This window comes from Carettochelys insculpta, chromosome 6, assembly GCF_033958435.1.
Source record: "Carettochelys insculpta isolate YL-2023 chromosome 6, ASM3395843v1, whole genome shotgun sequence".
Classification (NCBI taxonomy): Eukaryota; Metazoa; Chordata; order Testudines; family Carettochelyidae; genus Carettochelys; species Carettochelys insculpta.
Genome location: NC_134142.1, coordinates 39287471 through 39307208, shown reverse-complemented (window position 1 = coordinate 39307208; position 19738 = coordinate 39287471). Strand labels below are relative to the sequence as shown.

The following is a 19738-nucleotide window of genomic DNA, read 5'->3' as shown; positions in this document are numbered from 1 at the left end:
CGTGACAGCAGGAGCCCCCACAGGAGGAGGAGGAAGCGGCATCCCAGCCCCAACTCTCACCGGAGCCAGACTCAGAGGCCAGAAGCCTCATCCTGGACCTGGTCACTGCCAGACAGGCTATTTCCCAGATGTAATTGGAGCTGGGGGAGGTTCCCTCCACTGATTACCCCTCATGTCACACATTCCAGGGCATGGGAGGTGGGCGCAGACATGAGTGTTGCTTGGCCAACTTGTGGGGGCCTCACACCACTGTCCCAGCATGTGGAACCACCTACAGTGGTTATGTGCGCCACCCAGGCCCAGGCATGGGTGGCATCCTGCTGCCAGGCTCATGGGAGGCTGGATGAGCCCCAGGCCAAGAGATTGTGGGGGGAGGGTGCCTCCCAGCACCTGCCCTGGCTGGAAGCAGGCTAGCCACAAGGGTGCCAGCCTGACCCCAGACACACTGAGCAAGTGCAGCATTCTGCACCTGGGCAAGCCCACAGGCACAAGGCAGCACCCACTTCCATGGGCAGCACTGTAAGCCACAGATGTACGTGTGGGCCACAGGGAGGATTAGGCTGCTTCTGGCTCACCTGCCACCCATGAAGGCATTCCTCTGTGGCCAGACATCCGCCTTGGCTGTGGAGTGGGTGGGAGCAGTCAGCTTGGTCCTAGAGGCTCCACAGCGGCCCCTGTGGCAGAACCTGCTGTGCAGACTACACAAGGCTTTGCTCCCAGGACACCCTGTCTCTTGGCTTGGGGGATGTTGGTCACTGCTCAGGGCGGGGAACAGGACCCGAGAGGCTGCACTGAATGAATGACTCGCTGTCTCTCCTGGTCTTTCTTACAGCTAGACTCTCCCCATCTGAGGGCCATGTCACCCCCTACCTTGCCACCAGGCTGAGCCCGCAGCCACAGGTGCCAGTGGTGCCTCCATGCCAAACTGTTGCGGGACCACAATGCCACCTTATGGGCCATCAAGGGCACCATGAAGCAGCAGCTCAGGGCCGACACGGAGTGGTGACCACAGGCCTGGGACCAACTAGTGTCCCACTTTGATGCTGTTAAGAGCATCTGGCACATATGATGTCCCAGCCACCTGTGTCCACCCCTTCTCCCGCTGATCTGCACCAGCCAGCCCTCTTGCACAGCATCTTGGACCCCGTCTGGTCCCCTGGGTGGTAGCCATGGTTTCTCCTCCCCCAGCTCACCCTTCCTACCCAAACCCCACTGCAGTCCTGCAGCAGGAGGGGATCCTGAGGCTGATGTCACTTGGGGTCCCACTCCCCTTCAGGTTTGCAGCCCCCACATCCATGTTCTGAAGCCCCCACCCCTCCATACCAAGCCCACCCCTTCAAGTTCTCACACCCCCCAAGCCCTGTCCCAAGCCCATCCACCACTGTAAATAGTTCTTTGCACATCACTTTCACATAAATAGTTATGTACAGCACAGTTGATTTATTTTGCACAAGTTATTTTTTGTTCATTAGAGTATAGTTATTTGTTCACCACACCTGTGTCCCCCTTCATTGTGCAGGGGTCAGGGTGGGGACGGGGTAGGGCTGTGAACCCAAGGCCCCTGCTGGGGTGCCCTGCGGAGGGTTACTAGGGGCTGTAGTAAAAGCTCTCCCTCAGGACCTGCTGGATGCACAACCCATCCTTGTGGGCTTGGCAGATGGCAGCCGTGCTCTGCTGTCATAGGCACATTCCTCGCTGCCAGTGGCCATCCCCCATCACAGGAGGAAGGCTTCTCCCTTCCCCTCCACAGTGTTGGGCAGGGCACATCAAGCCCCCGCAACTTGGTGGATGCTGCACTCCCCAACATCAAGGTGGGTTGGCAGGCACCTGAACTGTGCTTTGAGGCAGCTGAAGGCCTGGTGGAGTTCAGGCAGGCATTGAAGAACTCCCGGCTGGTGTCCAGCTGGCTGCTATAGGGCTTCATAAGCCACCGCACGAGGGGGTAGGCTATATCCACCATGATGCAGAGTTGTATCTGCACATCCCCAACTGCCAGCCCATGGTGGGGGACGAATGTGCCTGCTTACAGTCTCCAACATAGCATGGAGTTGTGGAACATGTGGGTGTCATGTATCTGGCCCACCCATGCAACCTAACTGTCCCTGAACTGTCCGAAGTGGCGAACCAGGGCCTGCAGTACTATGGAGAAGCAGCCGTCTTATGCTCCAGGACACGGATCAGGATGTGGGTCCCATCAATGACCCTAACACAGTTTGGGAATCCCAGGGCAGTGAATCCAGCCACAACTTCATCAAGGTCTCTCAGACAGATGACCCTCCACACCAGGATCATGTCGATGGTCCTCACATTCTGCAGAGAGAAGCAAATGAACACACATGAAAGGGACTGAAAAAGGGAGACCCTGGGCCCCAAGGCACTCTGTGGCTCCCTCTTGACTCCTCCTCCTAGAGCTTTCTGGGAGCCCCTCTCATGAGGCTTTCCCCCCCACCCTCCAGCATCAGGGCTGTGCGAGGGCAGGATGACATGAATGACATGATCCCCTGGGGACAGACCTCTCCCCAACCCTAATTCCACCCCTCACACCCCAAACCCCAATTCCCAAGGGTTCACCTACGGTGGGACACCACCCTCCCATACAGGGGCTGCAGCCCGACAGTGCATTACCTCTATGAGGAGGGCCCTGACAGTGGACTTCTCCATGCCGAATTGGTTGCCTGTCAAGTGGTAGCTGTCAGGTATGGTGAGCTTCCAGAAGGCACACTATGACCCGCTTCTCCACAGGGATAGTGGGCTGCAGCTGGGTGTTGTCCCTCCAGAGGGCAGGAGTAAGCCAGGCACTGAGCTTCAGGAAGGTGGCCATGTGCGTTTCAAAGTTCTGGAGACACTGCTGGTTGTCCCATGGCTCCATGACCAGCTGGTCCCACCAGTCTAAACTGGTGCAATGCCTCCAGAGCCACCTGTTCACTGCGGTTGGGGAGGGGGATGCAGATGTGAGAGTTCTGCAGCCAGTATGCCACACCCGAAGGTGGTCTCGGGCTCGCTCTCAGTGAGGAAGAGGAAGATGGCTGCTAGAAAGTTCTACAGCTTCTGCACTATGTTGGTGTGGTGGCACCACAAGCCCAGGGGCAGCTCTGGCAGCATGGCTCCCAGGGACCAGCTGTGTCACCCAGATGGACATGAAGCCCTGCACTGGCTGTGCTGCCCCTTGAGGAGGCAGGCCTCCCCACAGCAGAGGCAGGAAACAGGTGTCTGGGGGTTGCCTTAAAGCACGTGTCTTGGCAGGGCTCCTAGAAGGAACTGATAACCTGTAACCCTGGCCAACATGGTTCCAGGTGACCATTTTGCCAATAGAGCAAAGTCCCCCACGTCACCTTATGTTTTTAAAAGCAAGAATGTATAGCAAATGCCTTCCCAATCAATTATAAAAGGCAAGAAAAACTCAGAAAGCAACAATCCTTGAGCCACATTTACATTCTCCGATAGGAACTTTCCCCATATGACGTGGACTGAAGACATTCCAGAATGGTTACAATGGGATCAATGCTCTTAGCAAGCAGCCATATTTTTTTTCCTCCAGAGCGTTTAGTTCAGGTGAAAGGTTTTTCTTATTAGCTGTAAAAATGGATTCCACTGTTCATCCAAAGAACAGGAAAGTGACAGCAGGAGTTTTGGGGAGAGCTCAGGGTTGAGGTGCAGGTAGTGCTTTACCTAGGGAGCTCAGCGCCTAGCTCTGCATGGTTCTCTGCCCACAGATACCACCTCAATAGCTCCCATTGGCCTCAGTTCTCACCTAAATGAGAGCTGCAGAACCCAGGCCTGAGGTGGAGCAGACATAGCATGCAGAGTTGAGGTCACTGTTTCCCCAGGATCCCCACTGGGATTCTCCCTGAGCCCCACAAGTCCCTTCCCACTGTGAGCACCCACAGCAATTTTAACTGAATTGTTAAACAATAATAGAAAACCAATTTAAATTTGCAAATATAAACTTTTAGAGGTTACATGTCCACTCAGTTCCACTTCTTGGCCAATCAACTGTTAAGACAAACGTATATTTTTATTTATTAGAAACATTGCTGTCCACTACTTATTTACACTTGGTGGAACAAGTAAGTCATATGCTTGTTTCTATCAGCCTCAATTGATAGTATCAACATTTAATACTTATGCTCATACATGAACTGGCTTAATGACTTAGGATCTTAAACATTTTTTCTATTAATCCATTTAAAATGAACTTCAAGTTTTAACTCTCATTTAGTATGTTTTAATTTGACAATTTAGGATGACTATCAAGCATGGTTAATTACATCTCACCCATAAGGCTGACTTCATAACAACATCTGAAAAGTAATTGGAATCTCAAGAGGAATTCTGTATGCTAATACTGAAATACTGGTTTTCTTTTATGTATGTATCTTTCCTGTAGATATTTCTTGGTTGGTAAATAATTATTTAGTTAACAGCAGCACTTGGAATTTCAGAATAACATTCTGCTCAAAATCACACATGGCTCTCACCTCATCGTAGCAGCTCTTACACAGCCATTCAGTTTAAGTGACAAAAGTCAAACTGTCAAGCATAACATGAGCAACGTGTGCTATGTTAAAAAGCTGTGGTAAACAGTCAGATTTGCGCTTGGGCAATAATCACTGGACACTCCACATGTGGCTATGTTACAGGTTCTTTTCTCCATGCTATGTGTATAAAACACAAACCAACCATCTCCAAGGAAGGGACATTTCTGATGTTTGAACATCACCAGTCCTCTCTAGCTCCTCTTTCTTAATAATATTCAAATATAACACTCACTCACCTGTTTGTAAATCACTGGCTTTCTAAAAGGCTTACTCTTCAAAATAAAAACTACTTACATAGTCTATTTTCCAAAAACACTTTTGAGCCGTGTCTACACGTGCACGCTACTTTGAAGTAGCGGCACTAACTTCGAAATAGTGCCCGTCGCGGATACACGCGTCGGGTGCTATTTCGAAGTTAACTTTGACGTTAGGCGGCGAGACGTTGAAGTCGCTAACCCCATGAGGGAATAGGAATAGCACCCTACTTCGACGTTCAACGTCGAAGTAGGGAACGTGTAGTCGTTGCGCATCCTGCAACGTCGAAATTGCCGGGTCCTCCATGGCGGCCATCAGCTGAGGGGTTGAGAGATGCTCTCTCCAGCCCCTCAGCTCAATGGTGGCTGCACGGAGCGGCCCCTTAAAGGTCCCCTCCCCCTCCCTTCCTGTGTAGGAAGCTGAGGGATCGTGCAGGCGGCAACCCACACACGTGGCCAGCCTACACATCCCTCAGCCCCCCACCCAGCTGCAATGGCTGCCTGGCAGCCCCCCCAGCGCCCCCCCCCAAGGGGAGCCAGGGCAGCCAGGCTGGGAAGCGGCAGCGGGGCCCCTCCTGGACGGAGGCCGAGCTGCGGGACCTGCTGGGGCTCTGGAGCGAGGAGGAGGTGCTCCAGGTAATGGGGAGCAAGAGGCGGAATGTGGATGCGTTCGCTCGGCTGGCCGACGGCCTGGCTGCCCGGGGTCACCCTGCCCCCACTCCTGATCACGTCAGGAGTAAGGTGAAGGAGCTGCGGCAGGGTTACTCCCGGGCCCGAGATGCGGCCAGCCAATCTGGGGCCGCCCCCGTCACTTGCCCCTTTTACAGGGAGCTCAGGGACATCCTGGGCCCCCGGCACACCTCCTCCCCTCCGGCCACCCTTGACACCTCGGCCGACGAGCCCCAGCAGGCCCTGCAGCTGGAGTCCACCCCGGAGGTAAGCCCCGCACCTGGGGGCCCCCCCCGGAGCCCACCCCCGGGACATCGCGGCAGGAGGAGGAGGAGGAGGAGGAGGAGGAAGAGGGGGGCTCCTCCTCTGCAGAATCCGGGCTGCAGATCCTCCTCCTGCCATCCCGGAGCAGCAGCAGGGCCTCTGACCCCCGGGGATCTCCGGACCGTGGGAGCGGACCGACAGGTAGGTACCCCCCTCTGGTGTACACCCCTGGGCTTGAGCGGCGGGGGGTAATAGATATGTGTCCAGGGCCCCCCCACATGCTCACATGGCCATGGCCCCAAGGACACCAGGGCCATGGCCCTCACAGCACTGCATCAGCCCCTGCCCCGCCCCACCCCGCATGACAGTGCCATGCCCCATCCCCGGGCCAGGGGGGAGCGGAACCTCGAGGGACCCCTGGGAGGAGGGGGTGGGACACCCTGCAGCAGCAGCATGTGATGGAGTGGGGGGAGTGCAAAAGGGAGACTCAGGCTACATATGAGCAACAAGAGCCGAATAGCTCCCAGGGGCAAAGGAGGATCCTGGGGCTACAGCTGGCAGGTGACACCTCTGCCCTGAACAAAGAGGAGGGAGGAGCCAAGCTGGCTTGGTATTGGGGGGGGAGGGCGGGGGCCACAGGTAGAGGCTAGGGGAAGGGAGAGCTGGAAGGCAGCCAGCCTGAGGAGGGGGAAAGCTGCATCCCAGAGGGGCCCCCCTTCGGGTCTTCTCCCCACGACGGGTTGGAAGGACTGTCTCTTCCGACAGCTGGTGCTGTCACTCCTGCCAGAAAAGTGGCCATCTGTGGCCTAAGAAACCTCTCCTGCTGTCAGACCCTGCGGGGTGAAGTGAGAGTCGCTCCCATCAGGGGACGGGGTGCAGGGCAGGGGGACCCCTGAACCCCATCCATCACAGCAGCATCTCCCGGGGACGGGGATGGGGAACCTGCAGCACAGGGCTGGGGGGACAAAGGCCACGGCTCGGGGCCCACACTAACGCCTGTCTCCATTCTTCTTTCCCCCCTCCTCTCCTGTGTCCCGCACCTGCAACATCAGAAGGACCGGAAGAGAGCGCCGGCGAGGCCTCAGTCGTCCCGGAGAGCCCTCTGGGACCCTCGCTCCAGGCCAGCCCCTCGGCCAAGGACCGACCGGCCCCACGGCGGGCTAGACGGTGGACCCTACACCACCACCACCCGACGGCGACGGACCCCCAGCTGCTGGCCATCCACCGTCGGCAGCTGGAGGTCGCGGAGCAGCACCTGCGGCTGCAGGAGAGGGCGCTGGCTTGGCGCCAGGAGGCATGGGGGGCCTACATGGAGACTTTTAACCGCTTGGTGGACTACCTGGCCCCCCATGCCGCGCTGGCCGCTGCATCGCCCGCCCTGCCTGCTCCACCAGCCCCACCACCAGCTGCTCCGCCTGTCGCCGTCCCATCTGCTGTCGCCCCGCCACCCACCGCCGAGGGCCAGAGCGCCGAGGGACCCCTGGAGCCACCAGAGACTCGCCGGGTGTCCTACCTTCCGGTCCGGCCCGCCCCCAGCCAGCCCTGGACAGGGCTGCGACCGCGGCAGGGCTCCCGGCCGCCCACGCCCAGTGCTGGACTATAGGGGTGAGGGGCCCGGGACATGGCCCCCCCCCTTGTATATAGTTGGACCCTCTTATTTGTTGCCCACCGTTTGCCCCGTCCCCCCCATGTAAATAGTTCTCCCCTTTATCCTCCCTGGTTTTCTCTTTATTATTGAGGACACTTGTTTGTTAGTATTGTTTTATTTTTGTACATATTAGTTTGTTTCCACATGTTTGTAGATAGTTTGTTCTTGGTTCATATATTTACATTTAAAAAAAAGGGTTCTGAAAGAAAAAGAAGTTTAAGTTCAGCCACAAGTGCGTGCTGTCATTTGTCCAGGAAAAGTGGGAGGGGGGTGCGGTGGGGTGCTCCATGGTGTGGGCGTTGGGGCAAGAGTGTGGTGGAGGAAGGGGCGGGCAGTGGGGGGCCTGGGCAGAGTTCACCCCGCGGCCTCATTATTGAAGTGGGCCCGCAGGGCCTCCCGGACCCGGGTCCCTTCGGGGTCCACCTGCCGACTGGGGGCAGCAGGTGGCTGGACGTGTGCCCTGCCGGCCTCCGCAGCCCAGCCCTGGAAAAAGGTGTGCCCCTTGCTCTCCACCAAATTGTGCAGGGCGCAGCAGGCACCCACAATCTGGGGGATGTTGTTGGGGCCCACATCCAGGCGGGTCAGGAGACATCTCCAGCGTCCCTTCAGGCGGCCAAATGAGCACTCCACCACCTGGCGTGCGTGGTTCAGGCGCTCGTTGAAGCGCTCCTGGCTAGCGAAGAGATGGCCCGTGTACGGGTGCATGAGCCATGGCTGGAGGGGGTATGCCGCATCTGCAATGACGCAGAAGGGCATGGTGGTGTCCCCCAGAGGGATCTCCTGCTGGGGGATGTAGGTCCCCGCCTCCAGCCGGCGGCACAGGCCTGAGTTCCGGAAAACCCGGGCGTCGTGGGTGCTGCCAGGCCAGCCCACATAAATGTCCTGGAAACGTCCACGGCTGTCCACCAAGGCCTGGAGGACGACAGAATGGTAGCCCTTGCGATTCAGGTATCGTCCTCCACTGTGATGCGGGGAGCGGATGGGGATGTGAGTCCCATCCAGAGCCCCAAAGCAGTTGGGGAAGCCCAGGGTGGCAAAGGCCGCGATGGTGGCATCTGGGTCCCCCAGCCTCACAAGCCTGTGCAGGAGCATGGCGTTGATGGCACGCACAACCTGCAGAGAAAGCACAGGGGACAGCACCAATGAGGGGTGAGCAGGGTGTGCGTGGCCCTGCCCTGCCCTGCCCTCCTGTGCCCGGGCCCCCCTCCCCTGCCCTGCCCTCCTCTGCCCTCCCCAGCCCTGGCCTCCCCTCCCCTCCCCTGCCCGGGCCCCCCTCCCCTGCCCTGCCCTCCCCCCGTGGGTTCTCTTACCTCCATGAAGACAGCCCCGACGGTGGCCTTGCCAACACCAAACTGCTGCCCCACGGATCGGTAGCTCTCGGGAGTGGCCAGCTTCTAGACAGTGAAGCCGACCCGTTTCTGCACTGTGAGGGCACGCTGCATGGCGGTGTCCTGGTGCCTGAGTGCGGGGGTGAGCCACTGGTACAGCTCCATAAATGTCTGCCGGCTCATCCTGAAGTTCCTGAGCCAGCGGTCATCGTCCCACTCCCCAAGCACCAGCCGGTCCCACCAGTTGGTGCTGGTGGGGTAGCTCCACAGCCGCCGGCATGTGAGGTGGGGGGGGGGCGGGGTGCTGCAGGGTTAGGGGTTGAGCCCGGCTGCCCTGGGGGCAGCTCCTCCTCCAGTGTACCAAGGAGGTGCTCAGCTGCCTCCTGCATGGCATGGAGCAGGGCAAGCCCTGCTCCTGCCGGGAGGGCTGGGTGGACCTCTGGCTGCTGCTGCTGCTGCTGCTGCTGCTGCTGGGGGTCCATGACTGCGGCGCCCGGGGTCTGTGTGCCTATGGCTCCTCAGACTGCATGCTGTGCAGGCTGAGTGTGTCTGGGAGGGGCCCTTTAAGGGAGCGGCTAGCTGTTGCCCCGGAAGCGCTAGTCTGCCCTGTGACCCTGTCTGCAGCTGTGCCTGGCATCCCTATTTCGATGTGTGCTACTTTGGCGTGTAGACGTTCCCTCGCTGCACCTATTTCGATGTTGAGCTGTGCAACGTCGAAGTTGAACATCGACGTTGCCGGCCCTGGAGGACGTGTAGACGCTAGTCATCGAAATAGGCTATTTCGATGTCTCTACTTTGAAATTAGCTACTTTGATGTAGCGTGCACGTGTAGACGTAGCCTTGAAGTGCCGAACTGTTTTTGCATTGGAAAATCTGTATTTTTCACAACTAAGGGAACCTTTCCAAAGTTCAGGTGAGCAAAATGTCAGAGGATGAGCACGGGAAGAGAAGAACAAAAAAAAAACAAGCTCAGACTGAATCACAATTGAGTGTGTGTGAATTCTTCCTTCTATTTGCTTGTCTCTGATTGTATACATGGGGTTATGGTGTGGATAGTAATACTGTCTAGTAGTTAGAATAAATACACTTGGAGGCCAGTGCTTCAAGTGCTATTTCCAAGTCTGCCACTGACTCATATATAGCCTTAAGCAAGTCATTTCACTGTTCTGGAGTTCACCTTACTCATGGATGTGAACCATAATTACTTATTTTACAATAGTATTGTGAGGTTACATTTATTAATGCTCATAAAGCACATTGAGATCCTCAGCTGAAAGGTATTAGAAAAGTATAATTATTTTGCAATCTCTTCAATTATATTTGTAAAAGTTGGATTACCATTTTAAAACATAGCAATCTGTAACATTAGAGATTATTATCAGATGATGAGAGTAACTCATTAGGCAGGATTTCAATTTTTGCATTTTACAACGATTGTTTCTTTCGGTGGTACTGTGAAACATCTAAGTGTTGTGTATGGATATAAGGATAAATAAATGAATTAATAAATACGTCAGTCTTTTTTTTTAAAAAGGAAATTTCTTTTGCTTTCACTGAATCAACGGAAGAGAGAGAAGGCAAGAAAAATGTCAGCTGGACATTAGATAGCACCACAAGACAACTGTCAGGACTTCCAGCTAAAAAGAGTATTGCCTCTGATTCTGTAGTGAGACTCCTTGTGCTGTGAAGACATAAGAGCTCAGGTGAGCTGGGCCCGCAGAACGAGACAGAATAAATTGGTAGATTTTCTTTAGGGTTTCACAGAAGTATGTTACACTGTTTCATCTGACTGGTACTAAATTAAGAGGTGATCATCAAAGATTCCTAACCAAAGATTGTAACAAAAGGATGATGAAACGACAATGATAATCCCTGCACTATGCAATCAATATCGTTTGTGAAGTGCTATTAAAATAAGATTGCCATGGAAGCACTAATTACCACTTTACAGAATGAGCGATGGCCCATTCTTTAAGGTCTTTTGTCAGATAAATATGGCTGCAACCCAGTTACCATTGCGATCTTAACCCCACCCCAAACACAGAAGGAAGGCATACAAAATTATTTCCCATCCCCTCATCACTTTCTGCCTGCCTGTAATCTTCACTCTGGGGCTGGCAACTTCCAGCCTGCCAATATTTTAATGAAGGGTTCCAAGCAAAACATTGTATTTATATTAGTCTGCAAGCAGCTCTGTTTAGGGCCAGAGAGGAAGAATAAGGGATTGGCAAATCTGTTTGTTTACTTTCCAAAATTGCTTCTCACAACCACAACTGCTGAAGTAGGTAAAAATTACTTGGCTAATAAACTCCTATCAAATGACATTCACAGACATTATCTCTACTCTGCATGAAGGACATGGGTATGCTTGTGATATTTTATGGTATTGTGTTTTTTGCTAAAGTATTGTAAGAGGTTAATCCAGGCAGGGGTTATTTACACATGTATAGGAAAAGAAGCAATAGCTTCAGATAGATCCACTTGCTGGTATTTAAAAGATACTATTGGGGTCATTTGCTTTTGAAGTTTTACCTCATAGACTTTGAGGTCAGAAGGGACCATTGTGATCATCTAGTCCACTAGCTCTTAAACTGTGGGTCCCTTAAAACCCCATTTTAATGGATTCAGCTGCAGTGGCTTAGATTTGCTAGGGCTTGGAGCCAAAGCCTGAGCCCTGTCTCCCAGGTCCAAAGAGCCCCAGGGCCAAAGCTGAAGCCCAATGGTGTCAGTTCTGGGCAGCAGAATTTAGATTACAGCACACTAACTGGGACTGAAGCCTTTGATTTTAGCTTTAACCTCCTCCCTCCCTCCGCAGGCTACTTCCCCTGTAAATTCCATGGCTGTGCAGCAGTCTATTTAGCTCTGAGCTGGCGCCCAAATCCCTGCCTATGGACCTGCTGTAGCCAGGAGAGAGCTGCAGAACCTCAGCCACTCACTTATGTAACTCACTTATTAACTGTGGCTAATTTACCAAAGTCTTTCAATCCTAGTTTAAATACTTCAGTTTAGATAATCCACCATTTACACTAATTTAAATCTGCAAATGACCTGTGTCCTACACGGAAGGAGGTAAAAAATTCCCACCATCTGTGTCAGTTTGACTAGGGAGGAAATTTCTTCCTGAATCCAAATATGGCCATTAGTTAGACCCTGATCACATTGCCAAGACTGATTAGGCACTCACCTGGGATGGAGTCCTCTGTACAGGTTGAACCTCTCTAGTCTGTCACTCTCATTTGGCAACATCTGTAATCCAGCATGATTTTAGTTAGCTGGATGACCACTCACCATGGGTGTGGACAAGTCTCCCATGGACCCATTTATAGCCACCAGTCTTGGCTTTCAGTGTTCTGTGCTGTTATTTAGCTCTAATTTATGCCTAAATAATGAGAAGTCCTGTGGCACCTTGTAGACCACAGATATTTTGGAGGATAAGCTTTCGTGGGCAAAGACCTGCTTCATCAGGTGCATCTGACAAAGCAGATCTTTGCCTATGAAAGCTTATGCTCCAAAATACCTGTTACTATGTAAGGTGTAACAGGACTTCTAGTTGTTTTTGCAGATACAGACTAACACGTCTACCCTTCTGATACTTACCTCTAAAAGTCTTCATAGAGCCCAGTACCCAGTAGAAGTGTTGGTAATGCTTTCAGACAATACTGACCTCCTGTGGTACAGCAAATTCTCTCGTTCAGCACTGGTCAGATCCCAAGGTGCTGGACTAGAGAGGTTCAATCTGTAATAACTCAGAGCCCTTCCCATCTAGTGTCCTATCTCTGGCTGTTGGGGAATTTTGCTACTAGCAGTCACCGATGAGCTACATGCCTCTGTAAGCAGCCCCATCAAATCAGCCACTCGATAATCTCATCAAGTCCAATCTTGAAACAAGTTTTTTTTTTTTATTCCTTTGGAAGGCTGATCCAGATCTTCTGTCCTCTGATGGTTAGAAACTTTTCCAAAAATTTCAGTATAAACTTGTTTATGGCCAGTTTATAGCCATTTGGTCTTGTGTCCTCACTGACGCTTAACTTAAATAACTCCTCTGGGGAGCACACTGAATGTGTCTGCTGGTTGGGGTATCTAGGATCAGCTTTACCTACCTAAGCCAGATGTGTGTGTAGACTTCTTACAGTGTTTCAAAACCTTATCTCATGAGATGCTGTGTATTTACTCTTGTGATTAACAATACTCGGTTTTGAAAAGATTGTTTTTGGGTAACTATTTACCATTGGCAGTGGCTCAGAAGGGAAGAACCAAAATATATCTCATAATCCTGTCAGTGTTTCCCATTCCTCACATCACTACCTCTTTGAGAGACTGCTGCAGCCTCTTGTGACCTGTTACGCACAGTATGATGGGCTATAAGTTGCAAACAAACAGCAACTTTCCAAAAAGGTGGTCATGGCTAGGGAATTCTGCTTCTGTTGTTACACTCCACTGGTACTAATGTCAGACAGAATCACTAACAGGAATTCGGAGGGTGTGCGCTGGCTGGGTATCTGTATGTAGTCTGGAAATGTTGTGTCTTATAAATCTAAGGTTGACCCTGTAAGGATGCACATTACAATATACATGATTTTCTTGTTTTGGACTTAGCTAACAAAATACAGTATTTTCCAATGGAAAATATCCCAGTGTGACATAGCAAATGCTAGCTAGGTAAAGCAATAAAGCCTGAAGCTGAAAGCCAGTAAGAATCCTATCATGTTTTCAATGCTGTCTCTGTGTCACTTAACTAAAACATACTTAAAACAGAGAGTAGTCCATTGTGTTGTGGAGTTCTCCTAGTAAATAACAGTACTTACAACCTGAATTTGAAATCAGTGAGCTGGACATAAAGCTGGTTTTAGTCCGCCAGTTGGAGGGGAGAGCTGCTGCTTGTATGCTGGAAACATCATCATCATCCATTTTCTCATCCTAAGAAAGGAAATGAACATGTTTTCTGCGAAATCAATCACATTACTTAAGTTATATGACTACTTGTTCACTGAGATTAAAAACAGCCTCAAGTTTGGTTATACATTGAGTAGTACTTTCTAGAATTAAACTTATAAACTCTGATTCCAGTTCCCAGAACATGAAACTTATTGTAAGGTTTAAACCTGATTTTGTTTCAAATTTCTTGCTATGTCAAAGTTCAGAACTCCTGGAAAGAAGTTACTTTCCCTGGTTTACTAGGGAGCTTGGCTGCTTCTTGCCACTATAACAAACTATATAAATGTGCCATGGTTTCTTTCCTGTATAGACGTAACTAGATCCCAGAACAAAACAGAAGCACGGTGCACGAATTCACAGATGACGCAGATGGACACTGATCCACATCAACTTCTTCCGACAAGAAATCAAAGTAATTGCAAACTCAAATCAATTTTCTTCTCTCATTAACAAAATTCCACTCTTGTATCTTTTTAATATAGACTGGCTTTTCGCCTGTGAAAACCTGAAACTGCTTTTCCATTTTTTCCTTTCACTTTTAAAATCAAGTAAAACCCCATATACCCTCCTTTTCTTTACACAATAGAGAGCATCTGGCTATGTGCATTTAGCATACTACTTTGTTGAGTCTATAGGCTAGAGCAGAACATTTAAGCTGCAATTTAACCAAAAATATCTGGATATCTGTTTTAATGTTGAAACAAGGAGTCTTCACATAGATTGTTCTCCACAACAAGATTAATGGCTTGTCTTAGTTTCTAAATAACTGTTTCCTCAAAAAAGAAGGGATGATAATGCTCAAACGTATTGCTTGATGGAATACTATGCTTTGCTACTCAACTTTCTCACAAGCAGCATCAGGGAATTTTCTTAAAAGCGTCTTACAATTGTCTCATTCTTGGTAGTATTACACTTTGGAAACACTCTTCCTTCCTTTGTATTAATTTAAAAACTAAAAAGGAGTTTTTATCCAATTAATGTGCAGGGCATTTTCTCCTATTAATACAAAAGGGAATTACTCTAATTAATCCCCTCGTGTATCAATGAGTGACTTGGTGCCTACAACAAACATCTTATAGTAATAACATTTAAAAGAAAAAAACCAGGGTTTTTCCTAAATATGAAACTGTAAATCTGTTCTTCGTCTTCACTTCCTCCAAGAATCCATTCTTAAAATGGATACATTAAGCTAATAGTACGTGGGGCCCAAACTTCACCTGCAATCTTTGCATTGCTATAAACCTCTCCATTTGCAGAGATGGTAGTATCTGCTGTTACACCTGTCTCCCACGCCCTTCATGGTTTTGTTTGTTTTGCATGTTTATGTTGTACACAGTTCAGAGCAGGGAGCTGTTCTTAAAATGTTTAATTCTGTGAAGCACAGAGCCTATCACTGTGAATTTTCTTTCATTTCATTTTGTTATCCATATTTGTTTATTATCAGGTTTATCACTGTATTCTAGCCTTCCTCCTGCTTCCTTCCCTTACCTCAGTTCCTTTTTCACCATTATCTTTCAGCAACCCACCTGACAGCTCAGTACTCTGCTTAACTCAGCCCACTGCTGGCCTGTCCCATTGCAAGAAATGCACTTCTAACTTGTCCTGCTCTTCTAATCAATATGGTTTTTACAGCTACTCATACGCATAAATTCAACATGAAATTCCAGAGTATGGCAGGGAGGTGAGCAGAGGAGCTAACTACAAAAAGTGATCATGCTCTTCGTTTCTGGTTTGGGTATTTATTTTTGTTGCTTAAAATAAAGTAGTCAAGCCCAAAAGTGAGACCAAATAGTTCCTTCTTCAAGATTAATGTCAAAGGTAGGTTGAAAAAAGCGTGTTCTGTGAGGACGGGGTTGAAGAAGGTCATAAAGGAAGAGGGAGGCTAACTCTGGCTAAAAGCTGTATGTAAAAAGGTTGATATAAGGCTACTTCACACCACATAAGCGCATTATAATTCTTGCTTTTCACATACACTTCCTTATCACTTACCACACACTTGACTACTTTATACAGTCAGAGTACTGCACTGTCTATAAAGTGGGAATTGAAAGGGTCAGCAAGCAGGAAATATTTCATTAGATTTCTTTTTTTCTATAGGGCTGAATGCTAGAACAGCTAATGACAAACTGTAACAACAACGTAAGTAAAACAGTAGTGTATTTGAGGCAGATATGACAATTCCAGTGTGTGGTAAGAAAAACAAGCAGCAAAAAAGGGATTTCTTGAGGTAAGCCAGCCTGATCACTGAAATCAGCTTAGAACCCTTCCGTTACCTTCTTCTGAACATTCCGTTCTATTTGCAACGACTATGACAGCTGACAGCATGTTGTGCAAAAACTCAATTAGGCCTAACTAAAGGGAAGCCATGAATTGTTTCTTATTGTCTAAAGAAAGGGAAAAATATTATTTTGGAATCAGCTTAGTATTGGATTCTTAATATAAGTTCAGATCAAGCCAGTACAGTGTGCTTGGTCAGCTTGGTGCAATATTGCATTATACTCTCAGCTGATTCAGGCCTTTCTGGCAATCAGCCTTTTGCAGGGTTTCCAAATCTGGAAACTGCTGATGGTAATTGCTTTGGGGAGGCACATGAGAAGTGGGGAAAGTTGAAGGTTAACTCCAACACTTGAACTTAAATTGATGCTGCCTTGCACACTTCTTGTTAGTCCTTCCCTACAGAAGTGTAGCTTGGACATTCCAGAGACATCGTCGTCTTATTATAGCAATCTGAGGGAAGTCAATGCCCAGAACAACTCTTATTTTTCTGTCCAAGGATACAGATCAACAATTCTATGCATATGATCTCAGAATCTGTAGACATTACATATTTAGAACTACCCCAAAACAAAAGGTCTCCCACGTACAGCTAAGGCAATGAATGTAGCTTGGAGTCTTGGGTAATTTGTCTAGTGTTTGATCACTGGGCTTCAGAACAGGTGAAGGAAAGCAAGCTTCATTTTACCTCTATTTTTAAGAGAATATTAATACGGATCTTTTGTTTGATTTTGGTCATTGCCATCATGTGTTGCCTGTTTCTGTGTGTAATAAGTTATATTTCTCTGGCTGCAACCCAGGTTGTCTTGGATACCCTTCTCTGGCAGGTGGCATGACAGTAGTCTGAGTTATGTTCTTGGGGCATATAACTTTTAGGGAATCTCCCCTCTTCTAGTCAAGTCTAAAATAGTCCAAAAGAAAAAGGCAAACAATGTCTATGAGAACAAAAGCAGTCAAGTAGCACTTTAAAGACTAGCAAAATAGTCTGCTCTGGTCTGGCTATGGTCTGAGGAAGTGGGTCTGTCCCACAAAAGCTCACCTAATAAACTATTTTGCTAGTCTTTAAAGTGCTACTTGACTGCTTTTTGTTTTGATAGTGTATAGACTAGCACGGCTTCCTCTCTGTTACTATTCAATGTCTATGAGCTAGGTCCACCAAAGGGGTAGGTCCTTGCAGTCTCATTTAGGTTAAAGGCCAATATTACTTGCATGTCCACGCAATCAAGACTGAACACCAGGGCTTCACAAAGAAAAAGTAGAGAAAAGTTGGTTCCCTTTTTTCACCGCAGGTCTCGGTGTGGTTGACGCTTTCAAGCAGTTCTCCCAGGAGGCAGCCTGTTGCCTGGGACCAGAGAGCTCTGTGCTCTACTGTAGTTGCTTACCTGATGCCACCCAGCCTGAGTCTGAATCCTCTTTTCATAAGATCCATAAGTCCTTTAACAACTTCTTGAGTGGTGCAAGGAGTTGTACTGTCACACGAAATTCTCAATTTCCAGTTAAAAAAAGCTGCTATTAGCAGTATAACCAGTGTGAAGTGACATGATGAAAGAGCACTTCACTGTAATAGATAAGGTTGGTAGCTGAGAAAGAGGGTCAGGGCTCTTTTCACTTGGGGAACTGGGGGAAATTAGGTCTCTAAATTTACCTTGTAAGTTAGAGGACCAGACGGAAAGCAAATAGAAAAAGTGCATTGAGGGTATTTTTAGGGAATAAATGCTGACAGAGCTGGGGCCCATGCGGCCGCACACTTGGCAAGCGAGGCCTGATAAGTGAAGCAGAAACATTGTTTATACAGGATTTTAGTCAATGCCTGCAACTTGAGCTAATCTCCATGAAATGTGCATCTGCTATTGACTGAACGCAAGATGGAACAAAAGAAGAGAGGACACAGGCATACTTTGAATTTTTTGATTCCGCGCTTTGAATCCTCCAGCTGCTGCTGTAGAGAGCCCACAATTTCCTTGTATTTAGTGTATCTCTCTTCAATTATCTCCCTCGGACGATGAGATTCCTGGAAACACATAAAAAGTTCTGTTTTTGCATGGTGAAAGAGTAGCTAAAGAAAGAAACCTAGTTTGCTCCTGCAAATAACAGTATCACCAAAACACATTCATAACAGCAAGGTCCAATTAAATACTGCTTTCAGGGCTAGAAATATAGACATCTAATTGCCTTGTTGGTGATGAAGGCATAAGAGGCTTTCTTCAGAATCCTGATGTTAAGATGAAAACAAACAAATTAAACAATAAAGGCTTTTCTTCTTGCTAATTAATATTGATTAATCAGTGTTTATTTACACTTTCCCCAAAACTAAACCAGATCATGGAGTTCAATTTCTTTCTTTCTTGGAGAAAAACCAAAATTAGTTAAGATATAAGCTGCCTTTGAGTAACTCAAAGAAATTTTTTTTAAATAAATTACTGTACTGGGCGCATATGACTACAGTTACAATCCATCATATTTTTGCTACTAAGGAGGAGCTCTGATGCAGAGAAGACAGAAAAGGGAACATACTTGTACATGTGGTGGTTGCAGAGAGAAAATTATTAAAGAGCTTGACTTTATGGCAATATGCCAACTTCCTAGACAGCCCCATATCTGCTTACTTAATGCGCCAGTAACAAATCTATATTTTAAATGGAACAACAAATTAATTTATTTTTCATTGTTAAACTTTGTATGGCACCTTATGGGAAAAGGTGATTCCTCTTTCTAGGGCAATGGTCCCCAACCTTTTCACTAGTGTGGACCCCCAGTCACTTCCTCCCCGACCCCCAATCACCCCTCCAAACCATTTGTGGACCTCCGTCAGAGCCAATTCTAGACACTACGTACACTTCATTAAATGAAAAAGGAAACCACAACATAGATTTGCAGATGGCAATTAAAAACATTATTGGAAGATATTTACTTAAAATATTTTGTTGTAATTTTGCAATTTATTTAAAAGCTTATTTTCTATGATAATTTTATATATCTTTTATTTTTCCATGGACCCCCTACAATAACTTCATGGACCCCAGTTTGGGAACCAGTGTTCTTGGGAATTAAAGTATAGTAAAAAATCAACCGTCCTTATAATGGAAAAAGTTTCACACCAAGTATAAATACAAGAGAAGCTCCAAAAAGAGAACAGGTATTTAGAAATGTCGTCATCATTTTTAGAACATTCATGGAGAAGGGCTCCCCAGCCAGCAAGCCATAGTCTCTAGTCAATTCCTTGAATATTACCCTGACCCTGAGTCAGAAATTACAATGTCATATAGTAGTGTTTTATTGTAACCTTACTCTAATACAAAAATAAATAAGTGCTGACACATTGCAGTCCATATACCTTATCAAAATATGCTTATGAACATTATATAAGTGAAATATGCTTTATGCAAAATACTTCTTGTGAGGCAGGGGTAGGCCACGGGCTGGATGCAGTTCACTAGCGTTAGCCACGGTGGGCCACCAGATGATTTATTTACCTGTGTGCTCACTGATATGGCTGCTTGCAGCTCCCATTGGCAGTTTGCTGTTGCCAGCCAATTGGAGATGCAGAGAGCAGTCACCCGACCTGTGGTGTTTCTTGCATTTCCCATTGGCTGGGAACGGCGAACTGCAACCAATGGGAATTGAGAATGGTTAATCCTATCAAATGGTGCCCAGACCATGGGTCACTTATTGCTCACCACTGCTGTAAGGTTTAATCTACTGGATATGTATATTATATTTGTGTGCATGTTGTTATTCTTTTATTTGAAGTTAGAAATAGGAAGTATAAACCTGTTATTAAAGTAATCACGCTAAGCATAGTAATAGTACTTCAAGATTTTGATAGAC

The 19738-nt window shown here is 48.3% G+C and overlaps 1 protein-coding gene across 1 annotated transcript in view; it reads right to left on the bottom strand.

The window, feature by feature from the left end:
• The window catches only part of CEP128 (centrosomal protein 128), a 315311-nt gene that overhangs the window by 16634 nt on the left and 278939 nt on the right, over positions 1-19738 (bottom strand). Inside the window, exons 22-23 of the mRNA XM_074998779.1 lie at positions 17808-17921; positions 13507-13618 (exon numbers count right to left, since the gene is read on the bottom strand). Of these exons, the coding sequence (XP_074854880.1) occupies positions 13507-13618; positions 17808-17921 (226 nt within the window). The remainder of the gene's footprint in view (positions 1-13506; positions 13619-17807; positions 17922-19738) is intronic.